The 18,792-nt window shown below is 31.7% G+C and overlaps 3 protein-coding genes across 5 annotated transcripts; 2 read left to right on the plus strand and 1 right to left on the minus strand.

Moving 5' to 3' along the window:
• Positions 1 to 196: 196 nt before the first annotated feature.
• LOC145745099 (tRNA-splicing endonuclease subunit Sen2-like) lies at positions 197 to 2,122 on the plus strand. The gene is made up of 4 exons (XM_082563093.1): positions 197 to 385; positions 868 to 1,106; positions 1,271 to 1,469; positions 1,880 to 2,122. Exons 1-4 carry the CDS (start codon positions 197 to 199, stop codon positions 2,120 to 2,122), a joined length of 870 nt encoding a protein of 289 aa, XP_082419219.1.
• A 383-nt stretch (positions 2,123 to 2,505) lies between these two features.
• On the minus strand, positions 2,506 to 5,427 carry LOC145745100 (chymotrypsin-C-like). Its single transcript, XM_082563094.1, has 10 exons — positions 5,358 to 5,427; positions 5,067 to 5,276; positions 4,630 to 4,770; positions 4,138 to 4,350; positions 3,907 to 4,064; positions 3,605 to 3,702; positions 3,294 to 3,436; positions 3,089 to 3,217; positions 2,733 to 2,878; positions 2,506 to 2,667 (listed from the first exon to the last, which is right to left on the minus strand). Exons 1-10 carry the CDS (start codon positions 5,425 to 5,427, stop codon positions 2,506 to 2,508), a joined length of 1,470 nt encoding a protein of 489 aa, XP_082419220.1.
• Positions 5,168 to 18,703, plus strand: LOC145746471 (pleckstrin homology domain-containing family G member 7-like). Of its 3 annotated transcripts, none has more exons than XM_082564762.1 (20): positions 5,168 to 5,263; positions 7,507 to 8,916; positions 9,068 to 9,191; positions 9,414 to 9,448; positions 9,837 to 9,886; positions 13,334 to 13,420; positions 13,611 to 13,702; positions 13,888 to 13,962; positions 14,082 to 14,125; positions 14,244 to 14,351; positions 14,707 to 14,970; positions 15,292 to 15,387; positions 15,786 to 15,884; positions 16,163 to 16,273; positions 16,515 to 16,689; positions 16,822 to 16,937; positions 17,139 to 17,232; positions 17,364 to 17,446; positions 17,964 to 18,194; positions 18,597 to 18,703. In XM_082564762.1, the coding sequence occupies exons 2-20, from the start codon at positions 7,516 to 7,518 to the stop codon at positions 18,651 to 18,653; spliced, it is 3,342 nt and encodes a 1,113-aa protein (XP_082420888.1). In that variant the 5' UTR covers positions 5,168 to 5,263; positions 7,507 to 7,515; the 3' UTR covers positions 18,654 to 18,703. The 3 variants fall into 3 exon arrangements, with proteins under 3 accessions (XP_082420888.1, XP_082420889.1, XP_082420890.1); XM_082564763.1 differs by lacking the exon at positions 5,168 to 5,263 and adding an exon at positions 7,112 to 7,211; XM_082564764.1 differs by lacking the exons at positions 5,168 to 5,263; positions 7,507 to 8,916; positions 9,068 to 9,191; positions 9,414 to 9,448; positions 9,837 to 9,886 and adding an exon at positions 11,266 to 12,527.
• The last annotated feature ends 89 nt before the right edge of the window (positions 18,704 to 18,792 follow it).

Here is an 18,792-nt window from a genome sequence, read left to right on the forward strand (position 1 = left end):
TGCATAGGTGACACATTTTTTTAATATATCCAATTGAGGATAAACAATATAAGTTTTTATCTTTAAATTTTATTGACAACACTGGGTTTTTCGACACGTGACCTGACGTCATTTTGCACGTGTATGCTTAAAAGTAAATACTGATCTACAGCGAAAAGTTTAAAATTCATTGAATTCGTTTGTTTTTAAGCTTCTAATGGCACCTATAAAATTCCAAAAGAAAAAAAATCAGGGAAAGCAAATGGTTAGTCCGCTTCCAATTCCCATTTGCGCTATTACTAACGAAATACCATCACTGACAAATTGGAATTATTTTGATGGAGTCTTGAAAAATGATTACGTTGAAATTAGGAAAAAGGGGGATATTCAATATATTTATACTCAAGTAAGTTTTTAATCCAGGACTAATGTAATAATAAATATGCAACTTCTATATACATAGAATTATTTACGAACTTTATAAACTTTATTTTATAAATTATTTTATAAACCTTTGGCTGCTATAGTCCAATGAAATACCGGCAGCGTGGTGTAGTGGTAAGAACCATTGCTACACCACACATGAGTTTGTGGGTTCAATCTCCACTGCTTTCATGCTGTAGCACCCTTGAGTAAGGTGTTATAAATGGTGTGAACTCCTGCTGAGCCAGAACTTAATCAGCAGCATAATTACGGGGCAATTATAATCTATAATATCACAAACTGCCACAGGCAACTCGAGACTGGGTCAGAGTAACTGATGTTATTTTATGTTTAAGTCGCGCATTTGAATTTTCCACATCGAGGATAAAGATATATACAAAAAAAAATTACCAGATTACTATTCTTCTATCAGCTTAAAATTTTTTTTAACACATTTTTAAACAGGGATGTTTTGGGGAAATAACACATGCTTCAAATCAGATTTCTGAAAACAAAGAATATATTAGTACTAATATAAATAAAAATGCATCTGAACCATCAAGTTCTAACCATACCGATATAGTGACAAATGAAACCATAGAACAAAAGGTTCTTCACTTAAGTTTTGAAGAAAGTTTTTTCTTGTCTTTTGGATTAGGATGTTTGTTTATTAAACTGAACGAAGAATATATATCCATAGAACAGTAAGTGTTAATAAAAAATAATTTTTAAAATAGTTGATGTTTATATATTTTACAAGTTTGGTGATTTTTTTAACCAACATAATTATTTGAATATAACTAAATTACAATTTACAATTAAATATTATAAACTTTCATAAAGAAAACTTTTTTTATTTTTATTTTAGACAATGGAATCATTACTGCCAGCAGAATCCTTGTTTCCCCAATAAATATGCAGCTTACCATCATTTTAGAAGTAAAGGCTGGGTGCCTAAGAATGGTGTTCGGTATGGTGTTGATATGGTGTTATACAGAAAGGGACCATCTTTTTACCATGCCAACTTTATGGTTGTTATACAAACAGTGGATAGTGTATCTATGCAGGTAAAATATTTAAAAAAAAATACTTTTTAAATATTTTTTTTAGAATTAACCTGTTTTACTATTTTTTTTAATGGTTAAATTTATACTTATATTATTAGAAAAAAAAATAACATGAACTAGCAGCATGCTGTAGTGGGTAGAAAACTGGGTTTCACTACATAAGGTTTGATCCCCACTGTTCTAATGCTGTAGCGCCCTTAAGTCAGGCGCTATAAACAACTTGAGCTACTGCTTGGACAACACTGATTCAGCAGTGTAACTATTGAGCAAATATAATTCCGATAATAACCCAAACTGCCAAAGGCAACTTGAAACTAGGTCAGGGTAATTGATGTTACTATATGTTTAGGTCGTAAAGTCGACCTTCCCACGTCGAAGATAAATAAATATAAAAAGTTTATATTTTTTAGTTAATACCGTTCAACAACATAGAAAACAGAACTTTTGATTGGAGATCAATGTCAGGATTGTTAAGGCTATCCACAACTGTGTCCAAAGAAATTTTATTTTGTTATGTAGGGGTTCCTTCAGACCTAACTAAAGACGAACAAAAGTTGCCGACGTGTTTAAGAAAATTTAACGTAACTGAAAAACTGATGTCAAGATGGTCGTCATTAAAAGAAGGGGAAAAAGAAATTGTTGATATTGGTTAAAAAAGGTAAAAATAATATTAAATTTAAGCATGTTTTAAAGAATAAAATGTTGCATTAAATTCTAAGATGATGTTAAAATTGATGCTATTAAATTAGATATAATAACCCACAATAGTTAAATCATCCTTTATTGGATATTGAAAATCTGACTTTAAAAGCAATTTTAATTTTATAAACAGTAACTAAAGAGTATTTAAAATTTATTTATGGTCAAATTAACAATCTTAGTATGAAATTCATATTTATAGCTAAAATTTAAATAGACTTGCAGCGCAAAACATTTCTAGTTTATAAACCAAAAAAAAATTACAGTCTAGCCATTGAGAATTTGCTTTATTTTGTAGATCAATTTACAAAAAACATAAAACAAACGTAAGCCTAGTTTACAATGGCGGTAAATTGGCGTCGATAAAATTTCTGAGTTCCGCAACTCTTGCGAAAACTCCTGCGATATCGGTATCGCAATTCGCTTCACCGAAACTTACAATACCCATGTGGTACCATTTGTTGTTGACGTAACAATTAAGAGGGCCACCACTGTCGCCCTATATAAAATAATACAAGTTTAATTACGTACAAGTTTAAGGTGCATTTATTTTTGACCCCTTACATTGCATGCGCCTTTGCCAGCTCCCCCAGCGCACTGCATGTCTTGTGTGGTGTCAAGATTTGCTTGTTGGTAAAGATCGAAGCAATCCTGGTCGCTCAACAATGGTAGAGGTGCTTGTTGTAAGATACTGGTACCTCTGTTTCCACCTTAGACAGTTAGTTTATCGTTAACGGCAAGAAATTGTATAAGCTTACATCTAAAACATAGTTTTCTGTACAAAAGTTGGCCTAAGGCTCTTGGGATCCAACTTTAGCCAATTATATTCGTTACTAAAAGGATGATTTTATTGCGTTTGATCTTTCAATATTATTGCGCACATCTTTGTATTTGTTTTACGAGTTTGAAATAAAACAAACCTTCTACTGTTACTCCCCATCCGGTTACCACGCATTCCATTCCTGCGGGGAATTCCCATCCGCCATGGGCCATGCAAGCTAAGTTAACCGTGTCGCTCAAAACTGCAGGTGTCTTCATTCTAACCAAGGCTAAAGAAAAACAAAATATACAAATAATACCCTAGATTTTTGCAAAAAAGGGTAAGATGTAAATGTTTGTGCTTACCGACATCGTGGCTACGGTCTGGGGTATCGTATAGAGGATGAACTATAACTTGAGCTACGTCGATAAGTTGACGACCTGGTTCTGATTGCAAATTTTTGTTGTGATATCCAAGAGCGACTTGGTCAGAGCCGTATGTACCAACGCTTTAAATTTAAAAAAAAAACTGGTTAGCATTATGTTAGCATACAAAACGTTTGGTACAGCTTTATCAAGAGCAGCACCCGCAAATATACTTGACTTGCTACTACTACTACTACTACTACTACTACTACTACTGGCCGAACCTTTATTTAAGTTGAAGATGTACTTACAATATTAAAGCAGCGCAATGAGCTGCAGTAACCACCCATTGGTCTCTAACTAAAGTACCACCGCAGTAGGCACTTCCATACGATCCTTGAAGAGAAACCTACAACGAAAACTAGTTAAACATTAATTTCTAGCCTTACTTTAGTCCCTACAACCAAAAGACGACTTTAACCTTTATCCAGACTGTTCCTATGTAGTTTCCCTTCTGTCCCCTTATGATATATATACTGTTAGCCTATTGCACTTATAGTATTCTAAATGTAATGTCCAATGTTTTAACATGAGGTTGTCACATTACGCTTACCTGCCAAGGCCAGCTGTGTGGTACAGTAGTTTCTCCATTAACAACCATGGTGGAAGGAGCTTGGTAAGATACACTGTTACCTTGTTCTTTATAGTCAAAGTTAGTAATGACTGGTTCGATGGCTTGGTTGCCGCACATACTGTCATCCTGTCCACCAGCTTTAATATAATATATTAGTTTGTAGACAAAATATGATCTTTAAAAAGTCATCAGAAGCTAAAACCTTCTTACGTGGAAAGTTGCCTCCGGAAGGCGCGCCATTGGTTGTTGTTGTTTGTGCTACTGTTGTGGTCGTTCCTACTGTAGTTGTGACAGTTTGTCCGACTGTTGTTGTGACCTCTTGTCCGACTGTAGTTGTCTGTGGGGGTTCCGTTGTTACGGTTGGATCCGTTGCAGCTTCGGTCGTAGTAGTGGGAGGGGCGGTAGGTGGCACTGTTGGAATAGCTGTCAAAATAACAAAAATTTAAAAATGAAGAATGGTCCGGTAATCTGTTAAGCGACCATGGCATCAAACGGGCCGAAAGGTTCAGGGTTCGAGCCGCACCAATGCCTCACTATACGGCCTTAGCCCGGCGTTAACGGATAGCTCACACACGTCCAAACTGCACACCCTTCTTCAATAAAAATACGAAAACCTATCACCTTAAAATATAAAAAAACTAAAAATGAAGATTAGGACAAATTTTTTGGGGAGAGTTCTATTATAAATAGGTTAAAACTTACTAGCTCCTTCTGCTACATAGGAAAGACTGAACCCTGCTCCCCTTGTCATTCCAAAACTTGAGCCCGCAGTCATGAAGGAAACTGTCATTTTAGATGTTCTCATTATACTAATACCACCGGCTGGTTTATCACAGAAGTTTTCTGCAAAAACGAAAATTATGTAGTCAAGTCGGGTAGTATGGTTGGGCGGTCATGGCAGCGGACTACAGACCGAAAGGTTTTGGGTTCGAGCAGCACCGTTGTCACACTATTCGCCCTTGAACCCGGCGTTTACAGATAGCTCAAACACGTCACAATATCACAATTCTACCCAATAAAAAAAATGTAATCAAAAATACTTTAACTCTTTTCCACAAAAAATTTGGCACCACTTATTGGTAAATTTTGTCCTTATTAGAAACCTTACATAAAAACTTTTAAAAAATGAAATTATTTACGTCCAGGTGCCATAAAGTTTTCGTCATCGTACAACGTAATGTAGTCGTAACAACCATTACGGTCCAAGTCCATATCATGAAAAGTGATTCTGTAAGATTCAGCTCCGACAACTCTTAACTTCCAGCTCTCCGAATCTGATGACTGGTAACCGTTAGGATAACCAGGACTGGTTATTGTACCAGATGGGGCGTCCAAGGTAATAACGTAATCTAAACATAAAAAAGTGTTATAGTGACATAACATAACTGAACGTACATAACTGAAGATATAGATATTATGTAAAGCCTTACTGTCGATATTATTTCTTGGAAATCCGTAAACAGAAAGGATCAAACCAAGTAAAACGTAAAAACTTTTCATAATCTTATTTTAAAGCTAGAAACGATCCCAAGCACTAAAAAAAATTTAAAAAAAGTTTACTGAAAATTTCAAATGTTGTTTTTTTCCTTTTTTTTTGAAAAATTTTAAAAAGCTAATTTATGTTTAACTGAAGGCAGTCTACAGTTTATTACGCAAAACATGATGAGTGTTGTTTTATATACAAGTTCTTAATTGTTACACAAATAAATAAATGCTTAATTAGGCTGTTAAAAATAGACGTGGGAACAGAACATGTGTAAAAATGTTTTGCTTGCATTTTAAAACTAGCTTGAACTGGTTAAGGGTTGCAACTAGCCGGCAGCGTGGTGTAGTGGTAAGAACACTCGCTACACCACACATAAGGTTGTTGGGTTCAATCCCCACCGATCTCATGCTGTAGCGCTCTTGAGTAAGGCGCTATAAACGGTATAAACTCCTGCTGAGCAAGCACTTAATCAGCAGCATAATTACTGGGCAATTATAGCCCTATGATATCCCAAACTGCCACAGGCAACTCGAGACTGGGTCGGGGTAACTGATGTTACTCTATGTTTAAGTCGCGCATGCGACTTTTCCACATCGAGGATAAATTTATATACAAAAAAATACTAAGTCGAATTCACCAATGTTTTTACAACAAATATTTGATTGGCAATAAAAAATGTTTATTTTTAAAATTTAAGGATCGTTTGTGGTAAAATAGGTGTAAATATGCTGTTAAATATATTATTTTAAATGGACTAGGTTTTTAAAGGCGCTTTCTTTTCGAATTAAATGGTTTAACTTGTTAGTAATGGTTCGATTCCTAAAAATAATTAAAAAAATAATTCTAAATTTTTAACTTACTTGCCAATAATTAAAAAAAAATAAAATAAAAAAATACAATAAAAAATATTCGCAGTTAGAATATTTGTTATAATTTGTTTTTATTAACTGTTCTGTAGTGGCCTATCCCAATTTAAATGACGTAATATTTGTCACAAGAATTTCGTGACGCAGTTAGCTTTATTTATTGCGTCATAATAGTACGTATTGTGGAATGTCATAGGGAAAACAATTAATAATATCATGAGGTCATTTAAAAAATAATAAATTTAACATTTTTTTTCATTTTTTAAAACATTTAATTTAAAATGTGTAATGCCATTAGTTACTATTATACAATTCAATACATTTTCTGTTTAACAATTATTTTATTAAGTTTTAAATCAAAGAAATTACTTACAATTAACATATTGACTTCTTTACTAAATTCAAACCTCGCTTAGTGCACCTAAATAGAAATATATTGATTAATTTCATATACTGTAGCATTATATTATTACGATAACGGCCTTTATATTGGGTTAGTGTATTAAAGAATTACTATATTGCCTAAGTTAGTGTTACTTTATATATAGCCTAAGTAATTGCACGTAGGTATAAACAAATATAATTGGGTTGTTTTACAGTATCTGTCTTTAAAAGAAAATCGTATGTTAAAAATTAGGCTCGGATAATTATTGAGTAATAATATAAATAAAACATAAAATATTAAAGAAAATTTAAAAGGGATTTACTAGTATTATGTATTGTTAAAATTTTATGCGCTTGCTTATTCAAGAGTAATGTACTAGATAATTTATACGCCGCTTAAATCGGTATGACACATCGGAGTATATTGACCGGTAAATAGGCCATAAAACAAGGTTGACATATTTAACGGGCACAACATGTCAAAACAAAATACGACAGTCATTAAAAATTGAAAGTCACTTAACTTTTGAAGTTAGACACCTTGTCAGGTAGGCCTATTGTTAATAAGGCGCTTACTGCTTTGTAATACTAACGACCAAATCTTAGAAATGATAGGATAGGAGGAAATTAACTTAGGATAAATATTGACTTAAAAAGTTCTTTTATTAACGATGTCACGTGTCAAAACCGCCATAATGATATTCCAAGTATTATATGTTATGTAAAGAAAGTACATTTATGTAGTACGTATATAAATACGCTGGGACAGATTAAAAATATTTTATTTCTAAGATTTAACCATGTTTTAGTAAAAAACGTTTAATTAGCTTATTTTAATATCAGCCAGTATAGATGAAGGCTAAAAGTCGCCAAAATGTGACGTCAAAAAATGACGTCATCCAACCACCGAGTCACTGGGACGCACTGGATGCCCTGATGAGACCGAAGGAGACCGGAAAAATAATCCAACGCCATGTCGCTCCAGCTATATCGAAACCCAATCACATTATTTCAGAGCAAAAGGCTAATAATGCTTATAAGTTGCCTAGAAAGGATACTATCAAGCCTAGAAAGATTAAAATTGGAGATTTATCCAGCATTGGGTCACGACGGAAGGCTACGTCTCATTTAACCAGTAACTTAAGTTCGAAGACTGTGAAAGACAAGACCTTTAAAAACCAAAACAAAAATGCAAATTCGAAAATGCCAAGTGTCAAAAAAAACAACATCAAGTCTAGTAGCGCTACATTTTTATATCAAAAGTCAAGCTTATTGGACGCCAATGAAATGGGGGTGAAATCTCACAGTTTCCATGAGTTTCAGAGGGAATTCAAGCCCAACCAACTTTTTTACATGAGCAGCAAACCAAAGCCTACTCATGTAAATAAAAGCGAAGAATCGGAAATTGCGCGTTTAAAAACAACTGAAAATAAAACCACAGTCGAATCAACTAATCCAAATTTAGACAAAAACAAATTTGAGGGTAAAGACTTGCCAAAAAATAATAATCACACCAAACCCACATTAATTAAGAATCCCGGCTCAAAAAATGACAAGAGGGCGTCCAATGACAGCAGCGACAATCAAAGTTCTACTTCATCAAGTATTTTAACTTCCGTTAAAACGGTAAAATTTAGCGATGAAAAAACACGTCGAGTGCCTGCCCGACAAAATCATTTTGAAAGGCTTAAAATGAGGCGTAGGTCTAATAGCGACCCGCCTGCTATTAGACCAAGGTTGAATAGAGACAAAGGCGCAAGAAAAACAACCGTTTCAACAAATGCCGAAGCGACAAGCAGCGCCAATGAAAGTGACGGTGACATACCACGAAACGCGCCTAATTTTTTGTCCAATTCTTCACCAGAAAGCATTAAATCCTCGTCTTTCACAAATTCAGGCCACGAAATAACGCAGGAGTATTTATTTGGCCAGCAGGCTTCTTTAAAAACTGACTCAGAATTGCGACACGGTTTGCTATCACCTAAGTACGATAATGCAAAAAATAATAACAGCTCTAACTCCAGCCTTAGCTTAACTATTGAATCGGCCAAAATCAGTCGCCCGACGCCTTTCCTAATCCGTCCTGAAAGGTGTAAGGATTATACCGAAAAACAAATTGAAATTGTATCGAATGCGACAGCCTTTACCGAACCTTTAAACCAGTTGAAACCGCTAAGGGAAAGGCGGTCAGTCTCCGAGCCTAACTCGCCGACCTTCAACAGAAAAAACGACAAAGTTCAACCGAAAAAAAAGGTACACATCCTTTTCAAGCATATTACGCGAATTGATAATTTAATGGCTTTTGCATGTTAGCGTGTAGAGATATGACATAAGGTAGTAGTTAGAGTAAAGTGCGTGCTATATTATCGCTAGTGTTATTCTTATTTTCATTTGCTTGTTTAAGGAAATGAAACCAGTCGTAGAAAAGGATTTTTCTAACCCGTCGCCCATTATAGGATTCCAAAGAAAAATAAAAGAAAATTTTGACACAGATGGTTATATTTTCAATGGATTACCAACCAAAAATGGTCAGTAGTTTACTTTTTTATTTGTGTACTGTAATACATTTCTTGTAAGGTCATTTAAGTGGATTTTGTATAATATCCAAAAAAATAGTTAAAAATTACATTACACTAGAGAAATAAGATCGATAAAAATATATTTTGGTGACCTTATTTAGACAAAATTGTGATCCTATAATTAGGTATTACGAGATTCTAAATTTTAATGTTTTTTTTTATTTTTTTTAGGCACAAACTCACAAATTGCTACGAAAAAATATAAGGTATGTTTAATTTTTTAACTTGCAAAAAACTAAAATTAAAATTTAGAAATAAACTTCATTTTTATATTGTTCAAAATATTTATTTTTTGTTTTTATTTTTTTTAAAACTTTTAATAGCTACGTTAAACCCTTTAGCGACTGAATGTTATAATCTGTGTTTAAATGCTTGTTAAAACACGGGTATTCGCTCTTATAGAGTTCCTTAATTATGGATAGGCGTGAACAGCTGTAAACTGCTGTGGTTTAATTTCTATTTAAATAAACAACATTATACTAAATCAATAACCATATTTGGAAAGGGGTTAAATATTGTAAAACTATAGTCAATGTTTTTACAAAAATTTATTTTAAAGATATCAAGAAAAATTAACGTTTATTTTTTTGTTAGGGTTTTGATCAGAAGTCTAAAAATATCAACGGAAATTTGCCAAACGTAGGGTAAGTGAATTTTTATTTAAGGAATAAATATCCAATTACAAAGTTACTTGACCTTTAAATATTTGGTTTGTAATTGAAAAGCGACTACGTTATTGTTTTGGAAACAGTCAACTGTAAAAATAAAATACAACAAAAGTTAGGCGACCGTAAAAGTTTGGCATTTTGCTAGAAAATTTGAAAAAAAATTAAAAATATTTTTCGACAATATTTTTCAAATTTTTTTTTGTTCAATATATTTTATTTATTACAAATAAATTACATGTTATAGTGCCCTTGAGAGTGACTCTACGTCGTAATAACATATTCTCACGTTTTATTAAGGCATAAATACCACAATATTTGTCCCCGCACTTGAAAAACGTTACGGGCTTTTAGTATAACCTCGTATGTCAATTACGCGCGCATTTTTCCTTAAATGCAAGTAACATTTCGCTAATTTGTGACGCGCGTTGGCTAAGCCTTTTTCTGTAAATTACACCTAAAACCCACACATTATCATATCCTAACAGCTGCATGTTGTATACAGTTAATACCTGAAGCACAGGCTTATGTTTTAACAGGGCACTTGTATTGTATTTGTTTGAAATTAAAGAAAAAATGCATGACAATAAGTTCTTTTATTATAAAGTTAGAGCTCGTACATAAGAACGTAATTATAAGGTATTTGTATTGCCTGCCCCAGTCGTTTAACATTTCATCTTTACGCGTGATTACCCAATGATATATAACTATATATCCTTGATGTTTTGTCTTATTATTGAATCAGAAAAGTAACTGAGTAGTAACAACGTTTACTTTTTACAGTAGATTTTGTAAAAACAAATAAAAAACAGATTTCAATTTAAATTAAAAGGAAAAAAATCCCATGGTCTTGACAGACAATAAAATTGTTGTGAAATTCCGAAGCGAAATGAACTTTACCAGAATCGAAAAGTTTGAGTCGGTTTTCTAAACAAAACGCAGTCGATCAATATCACATTTAGTTGTTCTAAAACTCCAAGATGCTGAAATTTAATTAGCAAGTCAGATAGATACAAATGTAACGTTTTCGTAGTCTAGAATCGCCCAGTTTGAGCCAGTTTCATTAAATTCAGCAAGGCTATATTTGGTAACATTCAAAACATAAACATTTTTTATAAACGTAGTCAATTGGAAAGGATATGAGTGACATATTTATCTCAAATCATGCCAAGAAGGTTATTACGTCACTGTGTTTTGCAATTAGGGACGGTAATTGAACAATAGAGTCAAATATAAATGAGTTCGCTAATGAAGGCTCGGCTGAAGAACGAATTTAATTGTTTTTTTACGATATTGATATATATGTTGTTCTGTGCTAAGAGAATAACTATATAGCTTTTTACTTTTTTACATGTTGCGAATTTAAATTAGGCTTTAGCTTAGCTATGTATTATAACAGCGCAGAGATAATAGATTAGATTAACTATAGGCGTCAGATTATTTATTTAACGTAAAACTTCCTTTTATTAATATATTTTACGCTTTGGCAGTTTTCATTAAAACGGGACTTTAAAAATTAGATTATTTTTTTTCAGGCTAATACACTTGTTAAGTTTTTTTAAGGGCGTATGTAAATTATTATTAAATATCACTAAAAAGATGTTTAAAATTAGAATTTTGGATATTTAAAAAAAGTTTTAATTTAGGTATTATAGCAAGGGTGAGAGTATTAAGTTTTATAGGCAATAAATTATTCAGCTAAATTTCAGAATTAAATATTAAATTGGCAGCATTTGCGTCGTATTAGGTATTAGTGTATCCATTAGAAGAACAACTTAAGAGATAATACAATTTTATCTGTTCCAACTTTTATGTTTTATTTCAAAAAAGGGCTTTAAGGCATTTTCAAGTGCAGGTGGTAAGGCTTTAAAGCGAAAAATAGATAATAGTTAGTAAATAGGTGTAGTAACTTGTTTGTTAATTAAGTTCATGCAAGGGTTTGTTATATGTAAAAGCAAAAATGTATGTGAAGCGGTAGTTTAACCTTTTTTATGTGTAAATAAAATATCGTAAAAATAAAAAAAAATTGATACTAATGTAGTAAAATTCAATACATTGATTGAATTGCAATTAAGATAAAGTAATCCTAGGTTATATATAGCTTAACCTTCAATATATCAATATTTAGATTAGGCATAACTTTAAACGCTTATTAAAAAAGTTAGATTATAATGAAACGCATGGGCTGGAATCGTCGTTCGAAAACTAAAAAATGTCCCGATGACATGCTAGTTAAAACTGAAGCCCGTGACCTAACATCTAGGATTAGTAGAAGTGCAAGCATGTCGTCCAGCACACCAGTAACGCTGGGTCACAAGCCGCTACAGAGACTAAACAGTTGTTACGAGGCTAGGGTGGAAACTAACTGTTTCGAAATTAAGGAGGAGAACTCAGAGTTGCCAAACAATTTTACGATGAATTCAAACTCTGATAAATCGCAGCAAAATGTCAGACTCATTTGGCATCCCCGTGACGTAATAAGCAAAGATTTTAGTGCAGGACTGACAAGAAAAAAACTCCTAACACGGTCTGAAACTAACATCAATGCTGAATACTTAAACAACAACCGAAAGAAGCAGCTTTTTCGTACAATGAGTTATGATACTTCTGGCTTATCTAGGTTAGTTACCAACACCAAAACTATATTAAACGAAATTTATTTTGGGCACATTATGTATTTATATTATGAGTTTTATAACTTATGTGCTTATAAAATAAACTTTGGATTTCTTAATATAGTATTTAAGGGGATTTAAGTTTAGTACGTTTTCTGTAATACTATATTTAAATGTCTGTCAACCGTGGCCTACAATACGTGTAGTTATTTTGTTTATTAAACTGTTTCGTTTGTTCTTTAAAAGTGTGTGGTCTGGAATCAGGAGAAACTTAACCAAAACGCCAATATTTACGTTCTAGTAGTTTAGATTTGCTGATAGACCATGTTTTAGTGATAAACACATTCAATTTTGACCGTGACTGCATTTTTCGTGCATTTTCTAAATCAGCCCTAAAGCCAAAGTAAAATTGCTTTAACTTTTAAAGAAATTTCAAAAGTTGATTTTATCTTCCATAGACACCTTCTAATACAATTACAATGGAGATTTAAAATGGATAAGATTTTTAATCCAACGCTAGATTTAATTAATTAAAACCTATAATATATATATTTTTTTAAATTTAAAGATTTTGTTAGTTTTTTTTCTAATTTTTATGTAAGCGTATAATAACCTTTATTTAAATATGAAGTTAACTCAAATGTCAAGGCTGAATAATTACACTCTAAATGTTTACAAGTAAACGTCGAAATCAACATAACAGCAACAAACATTAAGACAACTTGTGCTTTTAGTAACCATATCCTGTCATGGCTAGTTTTCTCAAAAAAATTGAATTTTTTTGTTTTAAATTTATTTTTTAATATTTCAGGGGGTCCTTTGATCGGGTTGGACTACCGGAGGAGACTAGAAGAAGATCTGAAGTTGTTAAAAATGAAAATAACTCGCCAGTTATAAAGTATTAATTTAAAAAATTTTTAAACTTATTTTACAACAAAAAATCTGAAGACCTAAACTAAAAACTGCTTTTGCTTTAAAATTAATTTAAAATTTGCCCTTTGATACAATTAACTTTTACTATATACTATTATACAAAATAATAGTACACCACTTTTATAAAATCCCTAATAAATGGATTTTTTTACCAGTGACATCAAGGACAATTTAGATTTCAGCAATCAAATTCATGAAAGTTTAAGACCGGTTTCTCGCAGAGCAGCAGTGGTTGCAACATTGCCCGGTAAGTTATAACTTTATAAAATAAGTATGAATTTTAGAACTAATTTTAAATAGTTTTGGTGGCCACATAGTGTTAAATATTATGATTTGCAAAGTTATTTGATTTTCAATTAGTTAGATTAAAATAACATTTATCAAAAATAGAAGTTTGTATTTTTGTCTGATTTATTTTTTTTATTGATTCAGATTCTGATTTATCTGACCTGTCTGATACAATTGCAAATCTTCAACGAAATCAACCGTTTGGTTACTCTTTAGTCGGTTCGTAACCTTTCTAAACAAAACTTTAAAAATATAATTGTTTTTCTAAACTTATCATACATTACTAACTTTTTTACTTAATTCTTATTGCTAACTGCGTACTATTTTATACGTTATAGATTTAAAAAGATCTAAATGGAATTTTCCCAAATTAAACTTTAAGGTAGGCAACATAATATTTATATTTATTTAAATATATAAAAAAAAACATACGTTAACTCTAATATATCATGACTACAATAATTTACTTGTGGTTTTCCTTAAAATTGTATTTTCTTCAGGGTAAAGATAAAGAACGAATGAAATTAGAAGACGTCTTGGCAAATTGGAAATATAAGGATCGGGATAACACTTTGTCGAATCGACTACAAGCTTTAAAAGATATAAAGGTGGGATATACATCCAAAATATTTAAATAAATATTCTATCCAAAATATTTAAATAAATATTGCCAAAAACTTGGTGACCTTTTATTAAAAATAATGTTTTTTTGTCTAGTTATTAGGTTGGTTATGTAAAAAATATATTACTATTTTGGCAAAACATTCAAAATGTTAAATTTTCACTTAAAACATGTTTTAAATTTAATCCCTTATTTTGTGGTAACAAACACCTATCCCTAAACACTTAACATAATATTTGCATTATTTTGTAATACTAATTACTGCATACTCATGGATTAGGATTACCGTAAGCGATACGGTATTTACTTGAATTTTTAAATCCAATTTGACATTTTTGCAGAAAAGAGAAAATCGTACGATCCCAAAAGACGAATTTGCTATCAGTTTAAAACATTTCAACAATTTTATTTCCCAATTTCCCAATTCTCATAACACTGTGCCTAATCGCGTAACTGTAAACGAATCAAAGAACGGTTTCGTCGATTCAATATCCACGAATAATATATTCGATAATACTCGAAAACAGAAAAGACTTGAAGCGGTCTGGGAGTTATTTGACTCTGAAAGAACGTACTTGATTGACCATCTTACAGTTTTGCAAGAGGTAAGTTAAGTTTATTTATATATATATTTATTGTCAATGTGCCATAGCCGACTTAAAAGGATATATATATTATAACATTTGTTATTTTAACCAAGTATCAAGTTGGCAGTTTGGGATATTATAGATTATAATTGCCGGATAATTATGCTGCTTATTAAAAGCTGGCTCAGCATAAGTTTATACTGTTTATAGCGCCCTACGTAAGGACGCTACAGCATAAAAGCAGTGGGAATCGAACCAACGACTTCATGTAGTGTTGCAAGTGTTCTGATATAATGAATGTATTTAAACCTGTGTGATAAAAAAATCGTGTATTTTTAGATATACTTGGAACCACTACAAGAATTACAATGCGACGGATTCCTGTTATCAGTGGATGCCAGATCCGTTTTCGGAAATGTTGAACAATTATGCGAGGTACAAGAACGAACAAAACAATTTTTTATTTTTAAAAATAGGAAGTAGTTGGCTATTAATAGATTTTCAGGAAATAGGTGGATGTTTTTAGAAATGTATTGAATAAAGATTAGATCAAACTTGACGTAAAACTTGACAGTATTAACCTATTTTGCCAACTTTTTTTAAAGAATTTGCAGGTTTGTTATATAATCTACATTTAATTTGACATTTACTGACAGTCTTTAATTTTTTACTATTTTTCTAACCTTTTTGCTATAACCGCGCATCTTAACGCCTTACATAACGTACCATACAAACAAAAATAACACGCTTATGTTTACAATTTCAAATCATTTTGCCATTACCCTTAACAACTCTTCAATTATGGTTAAAAAGTCTTGATTTCTATCTGACAGGTCAACATGAAGTTCTGCCATGATTTGTTGAATGTGGTTGAAGGAAGCGATGAAAATGTGTATGGAAACACGAATGCAATACTAGCAGCATTTGAAACGGTAACACATTGGTAAACTTGTATTTTTATTATTTAAATATTAAAGTTATATAACTTAATCTAACCTTAATTAAATTTAAAATTACTTTAAATGGTAAAACCATGGTCACATATGCACCAAAATAATATTAAAGTTTCTTAAATAGGCTTTATATTTTTAATGTAAAAAGTAAAAACACAAGATTTGCTAGCATAAGGTATTAAGCAAGTGTGTTATAATGTAGCACATATTTTGTACTATGCAAATTGACTAAAATTTATATGGTTTTTTGTTTTTAGTTCGACAGTGTAATGTGCCCGCCCTACCAACGATATTGTACAACCTACGAGAATTTTATGCATTACAGAGATGAACTGAAATCGAACGCGGAATTTACGACCTTTATTAAGGTATTAGGTATTAATGGTCAAATCTTTAAATTACATATTGGGATTTACACGTAATGTTAATGGTGTTCAGGCTGACAATACTTTTGCACAGTTAGCTAAGGCAGAAATTTGAGATGTTTATTACAATATTTTTCTTGATAGCGCAAAGATATTTTTTTTTAGTTTTTAGGCAAATACATTTCAAAAAAAATTTTTTTGTGATTTTCAATTTTTTTTAATTTTTTTTTTGACGTATCAACAGTGGTGCGAGAGGAATGAAAGATGTCAACGACTCCAACTCATAGATTTTCTTGTATCACCAATCCAACATATCACCAAATATCCTTTGTTACTTGATCATATAGCAAGATACACCGACGACCAGGAACAAATTAATTCAATTGAGGGGACTTTAGGCATTGTAAAAGAGTCATTAAGTAAGTGGTAATATTAAAATTTCTAAAAAAAAAATTAACCTAAAGTAGAATTAAGTTTAGTTTTTTTTTTAATTTTATGACAGAAAATTATTAAAAAATTGACATTTATTTTTGTTATGTTTTTTGTTGCAGAGGCATTAGAAGGCAAGGTTACGTGGTTAACTAAGTTTCAATTACTTCAAGATATTCAGAGTTCTGTGATATGGCCTTCAGTCTGTGAGATTGACACCAAAACAGTGTTGCCAGAGGTAAATTATATTTGTTAATAATTGTAAATAAAAAGTCAAATATAATATTTTTTTTAATTGGGTTAAAAGTGTTAAAAGATATATTTAAAAAACGCGATTTACAAAAAAAAGAGCAGTCTTATTTTTTTATATGAAATATACCTAATTTTTATCATATTTTAATATCAATTTAATATTTAAAAAAATATTGCAACATTTCAGAACTTGCGTCAAACGTTATCTCAACAACCCTGTGATAAAATGTTGGCCAACCCAAACCGAGATCTTATATTTGAAGGCTCTCTGATCCTTGTCGGTAATATCTTTTCGTTTGATCTTTTCTTGTACTTTTTTGTGTTTTAGTTAAACATACCGCCTTTTTAATATACAAGGTCCCATTGTTCTAAATCCTTATCTCTTTGATCTTATTTTTTGTTTTTTTTGCAGAAAATGGTCGTTACATTGACATTTACGCTTTACTTTTCGACGACTTGTTGATGTTTACCACCAAAGTGAAAAAGGGAAAACGGGTTAGTTATAGGCTTAAACACTTTTTTATTCCAATAAATTGATTGTGTTGTTATTAAATGTAAATCTGTAATACAGATTTAACTATTTTTGTTGTTTCTATGAATGGCAACTACCTTTTCTAATGATTTTTGGGCCTCCTATTTAATTATTAATGTGTTTTTTTACATTAATTTAGCCTTGATGTGAGAAGGTCGACCTCACGACCTGAACATAAGGCAACATCAGTTACCCTGACCGAGTCTCAAGTTGCCTTGTCAGTTTTTGTTATTATTGATTATAATTGCCGGTAAATATAAGCTGCTGATTAAGTGTTGGTTCAGCAGGGGTTTATACCGTATATAGCGCCTTACAACATGAGAGCAGTGGTGATCGAACTCAGGACTTCATGTAGTGAAGACAAGTTTTTGGCCACTTTACCCCTGCTGCCCTTTGCTATGCCTTAAATACGAACACTTAAATTTACAATAAAAAATAATATTAACAGTAAACTAACCTTACTATATTGAAAATACGTAGAGAACAGCCGAAGTACCCTCCAGCCTTAAGCGCCACGAGATATTTAAAGACGGTAGCATGCTTGTTGTACATCGGCAACCAATTGCTTTAGATAGGTTTATGATATACGACGTTGACACAGAACAAGCTGGACAAATGGGCCTCAAAAACGCGTTTGTGATGGTACAAGAAAATCGCTTTCAACAAATGACGTCAATATCAATGATACAAGCAGCGTCTGAAGAATCCAAGGTAATATATTTAAGTCAATTTTTTTATATGTTCGTTACTAATTCCTTTTTTGTATTTAATTTATGGTAATCGTTAAATGTTATAGTCATACCTTGTTCCTACTGCTTTTACGTTGCGATGCCTTTAGGTTAGGCACTAGCGTACTTAGGCATACTGCTGCAGACCAATCCGCAGATTAATGACTAAAAAATCCTAACAAAAAAGTAATTTTAAAACATTCCGTTTGGGCCAAAATAAAAAACAAATATGTTATTAGACTATAATTATACCTAGAAAAACGGTATATATATAACAAAACGAATAAATGTTATTAATTATATGACATTTTTTGAATAGTTGTCTTGAGATGGCCTTTGACTAAAATTGGAATTATTTATTCACTTTATTAATTTATTTTTTCAGCGATCTTGGTTATCTCATCTTGCCTCGACTGCTTCTCGTTGGATTGAAAATCTTTAATTTATTTTCATTTTATTATTATTCTTTTAATACAAGCAATATCACTTTCACACGGACATGTTATATTGTTTATAGGATTTAAAAATTACGTTTACACCAGAATGTTTGAAGTCGACATTTTATCGAAATTTTGGTCCAA

Source organism: Corella eumyota, chromosome 3 (genome assembly GCF_963082875.1).
Source record: "Corella eumyota chromosome 3, kaCorEumy4.1, whole genome shotgun sequence".
NCBI classification, from domain to species: Eukaryota; Metazoa; Chordata; class Ascidiacea; order Phlebobranchia; family Corellidae; genus Corella; species Corella eumyota.

What these genes read in the sequence shown, in the direction of transcription:
- LOC145745099 (XM_082563093.1), top strand. Translation starts at nt 197, where the DNA reads ATGGCACCTATAAAATTCCAAAAGAAAAAAAATCAGGGAAAGCAAATG. An exon ending in GAATATATATCCATAGAACA is followed by an intron (nt 1,107 to 1,270) that starts GTAAGTGTTAAT and finishes TTTTTATTTTAG; the next exon opens with ACAATGGAATCATTACTGCC. An exon ending in TGGATAGTGTATCTATGCAG is followed by an intron (nt 1,470 to 1,879) that starts GTAAAATATTTA and finishes TATATTTTTTAG; the next exon opens with TTAATACCGTTCAACAACAT.
- LOC145745100 (XM_082563094.1), bottom strand. Translation starts at nt 5,427, where the DNA reads ATGAAAAGTTTTTACGTTTTACTTGGTTTGATCCTTTCTGTTTACGGA. An exon ending in CTATGTAGCAGAAGGAGCTA is followed by an intron (nt 4,351 to 4,629) that starts GTAAGTTTTAAC and finishes TTATTTTGACAG; the next exon opens with CTATTCCAACAGTGCCACCT. An exon ending in TTCCGGAGGCAACTTTCCAC is followed by an intron (nt 4,065 to 4,137) that starts GTAAGAAGGTTT and finishes ATTATATTAAAG; the next exon opens with CTGGTGGACAGGATGACAGT.
- LOC145746471 (XM_082564762.1), top strand. Translation starts at nt 7,516, where the DNA reads ATGAAGGCTAAAAGTCGCCAAAATGTGACGTCAAAAAATGACGTCATC. An exon ending in GTTTGGTTACTCTTTAGTCG is followed by an intron (nt 13,963 to 14,081) that starts GTTCGTAACCTT and finishes TATACGTTATAG; the next exon opens with ATTTAAAAAGATCTAAATGG. An exon ending in ATGTTGAACAATTATGCGAG is followed by an intron (nt 15,388 to 15,785) that starts GTACAAGAACGA and finishes TCTATCTGACAG; the next exon opens with GTCAACATGAAGTTCTGCCA.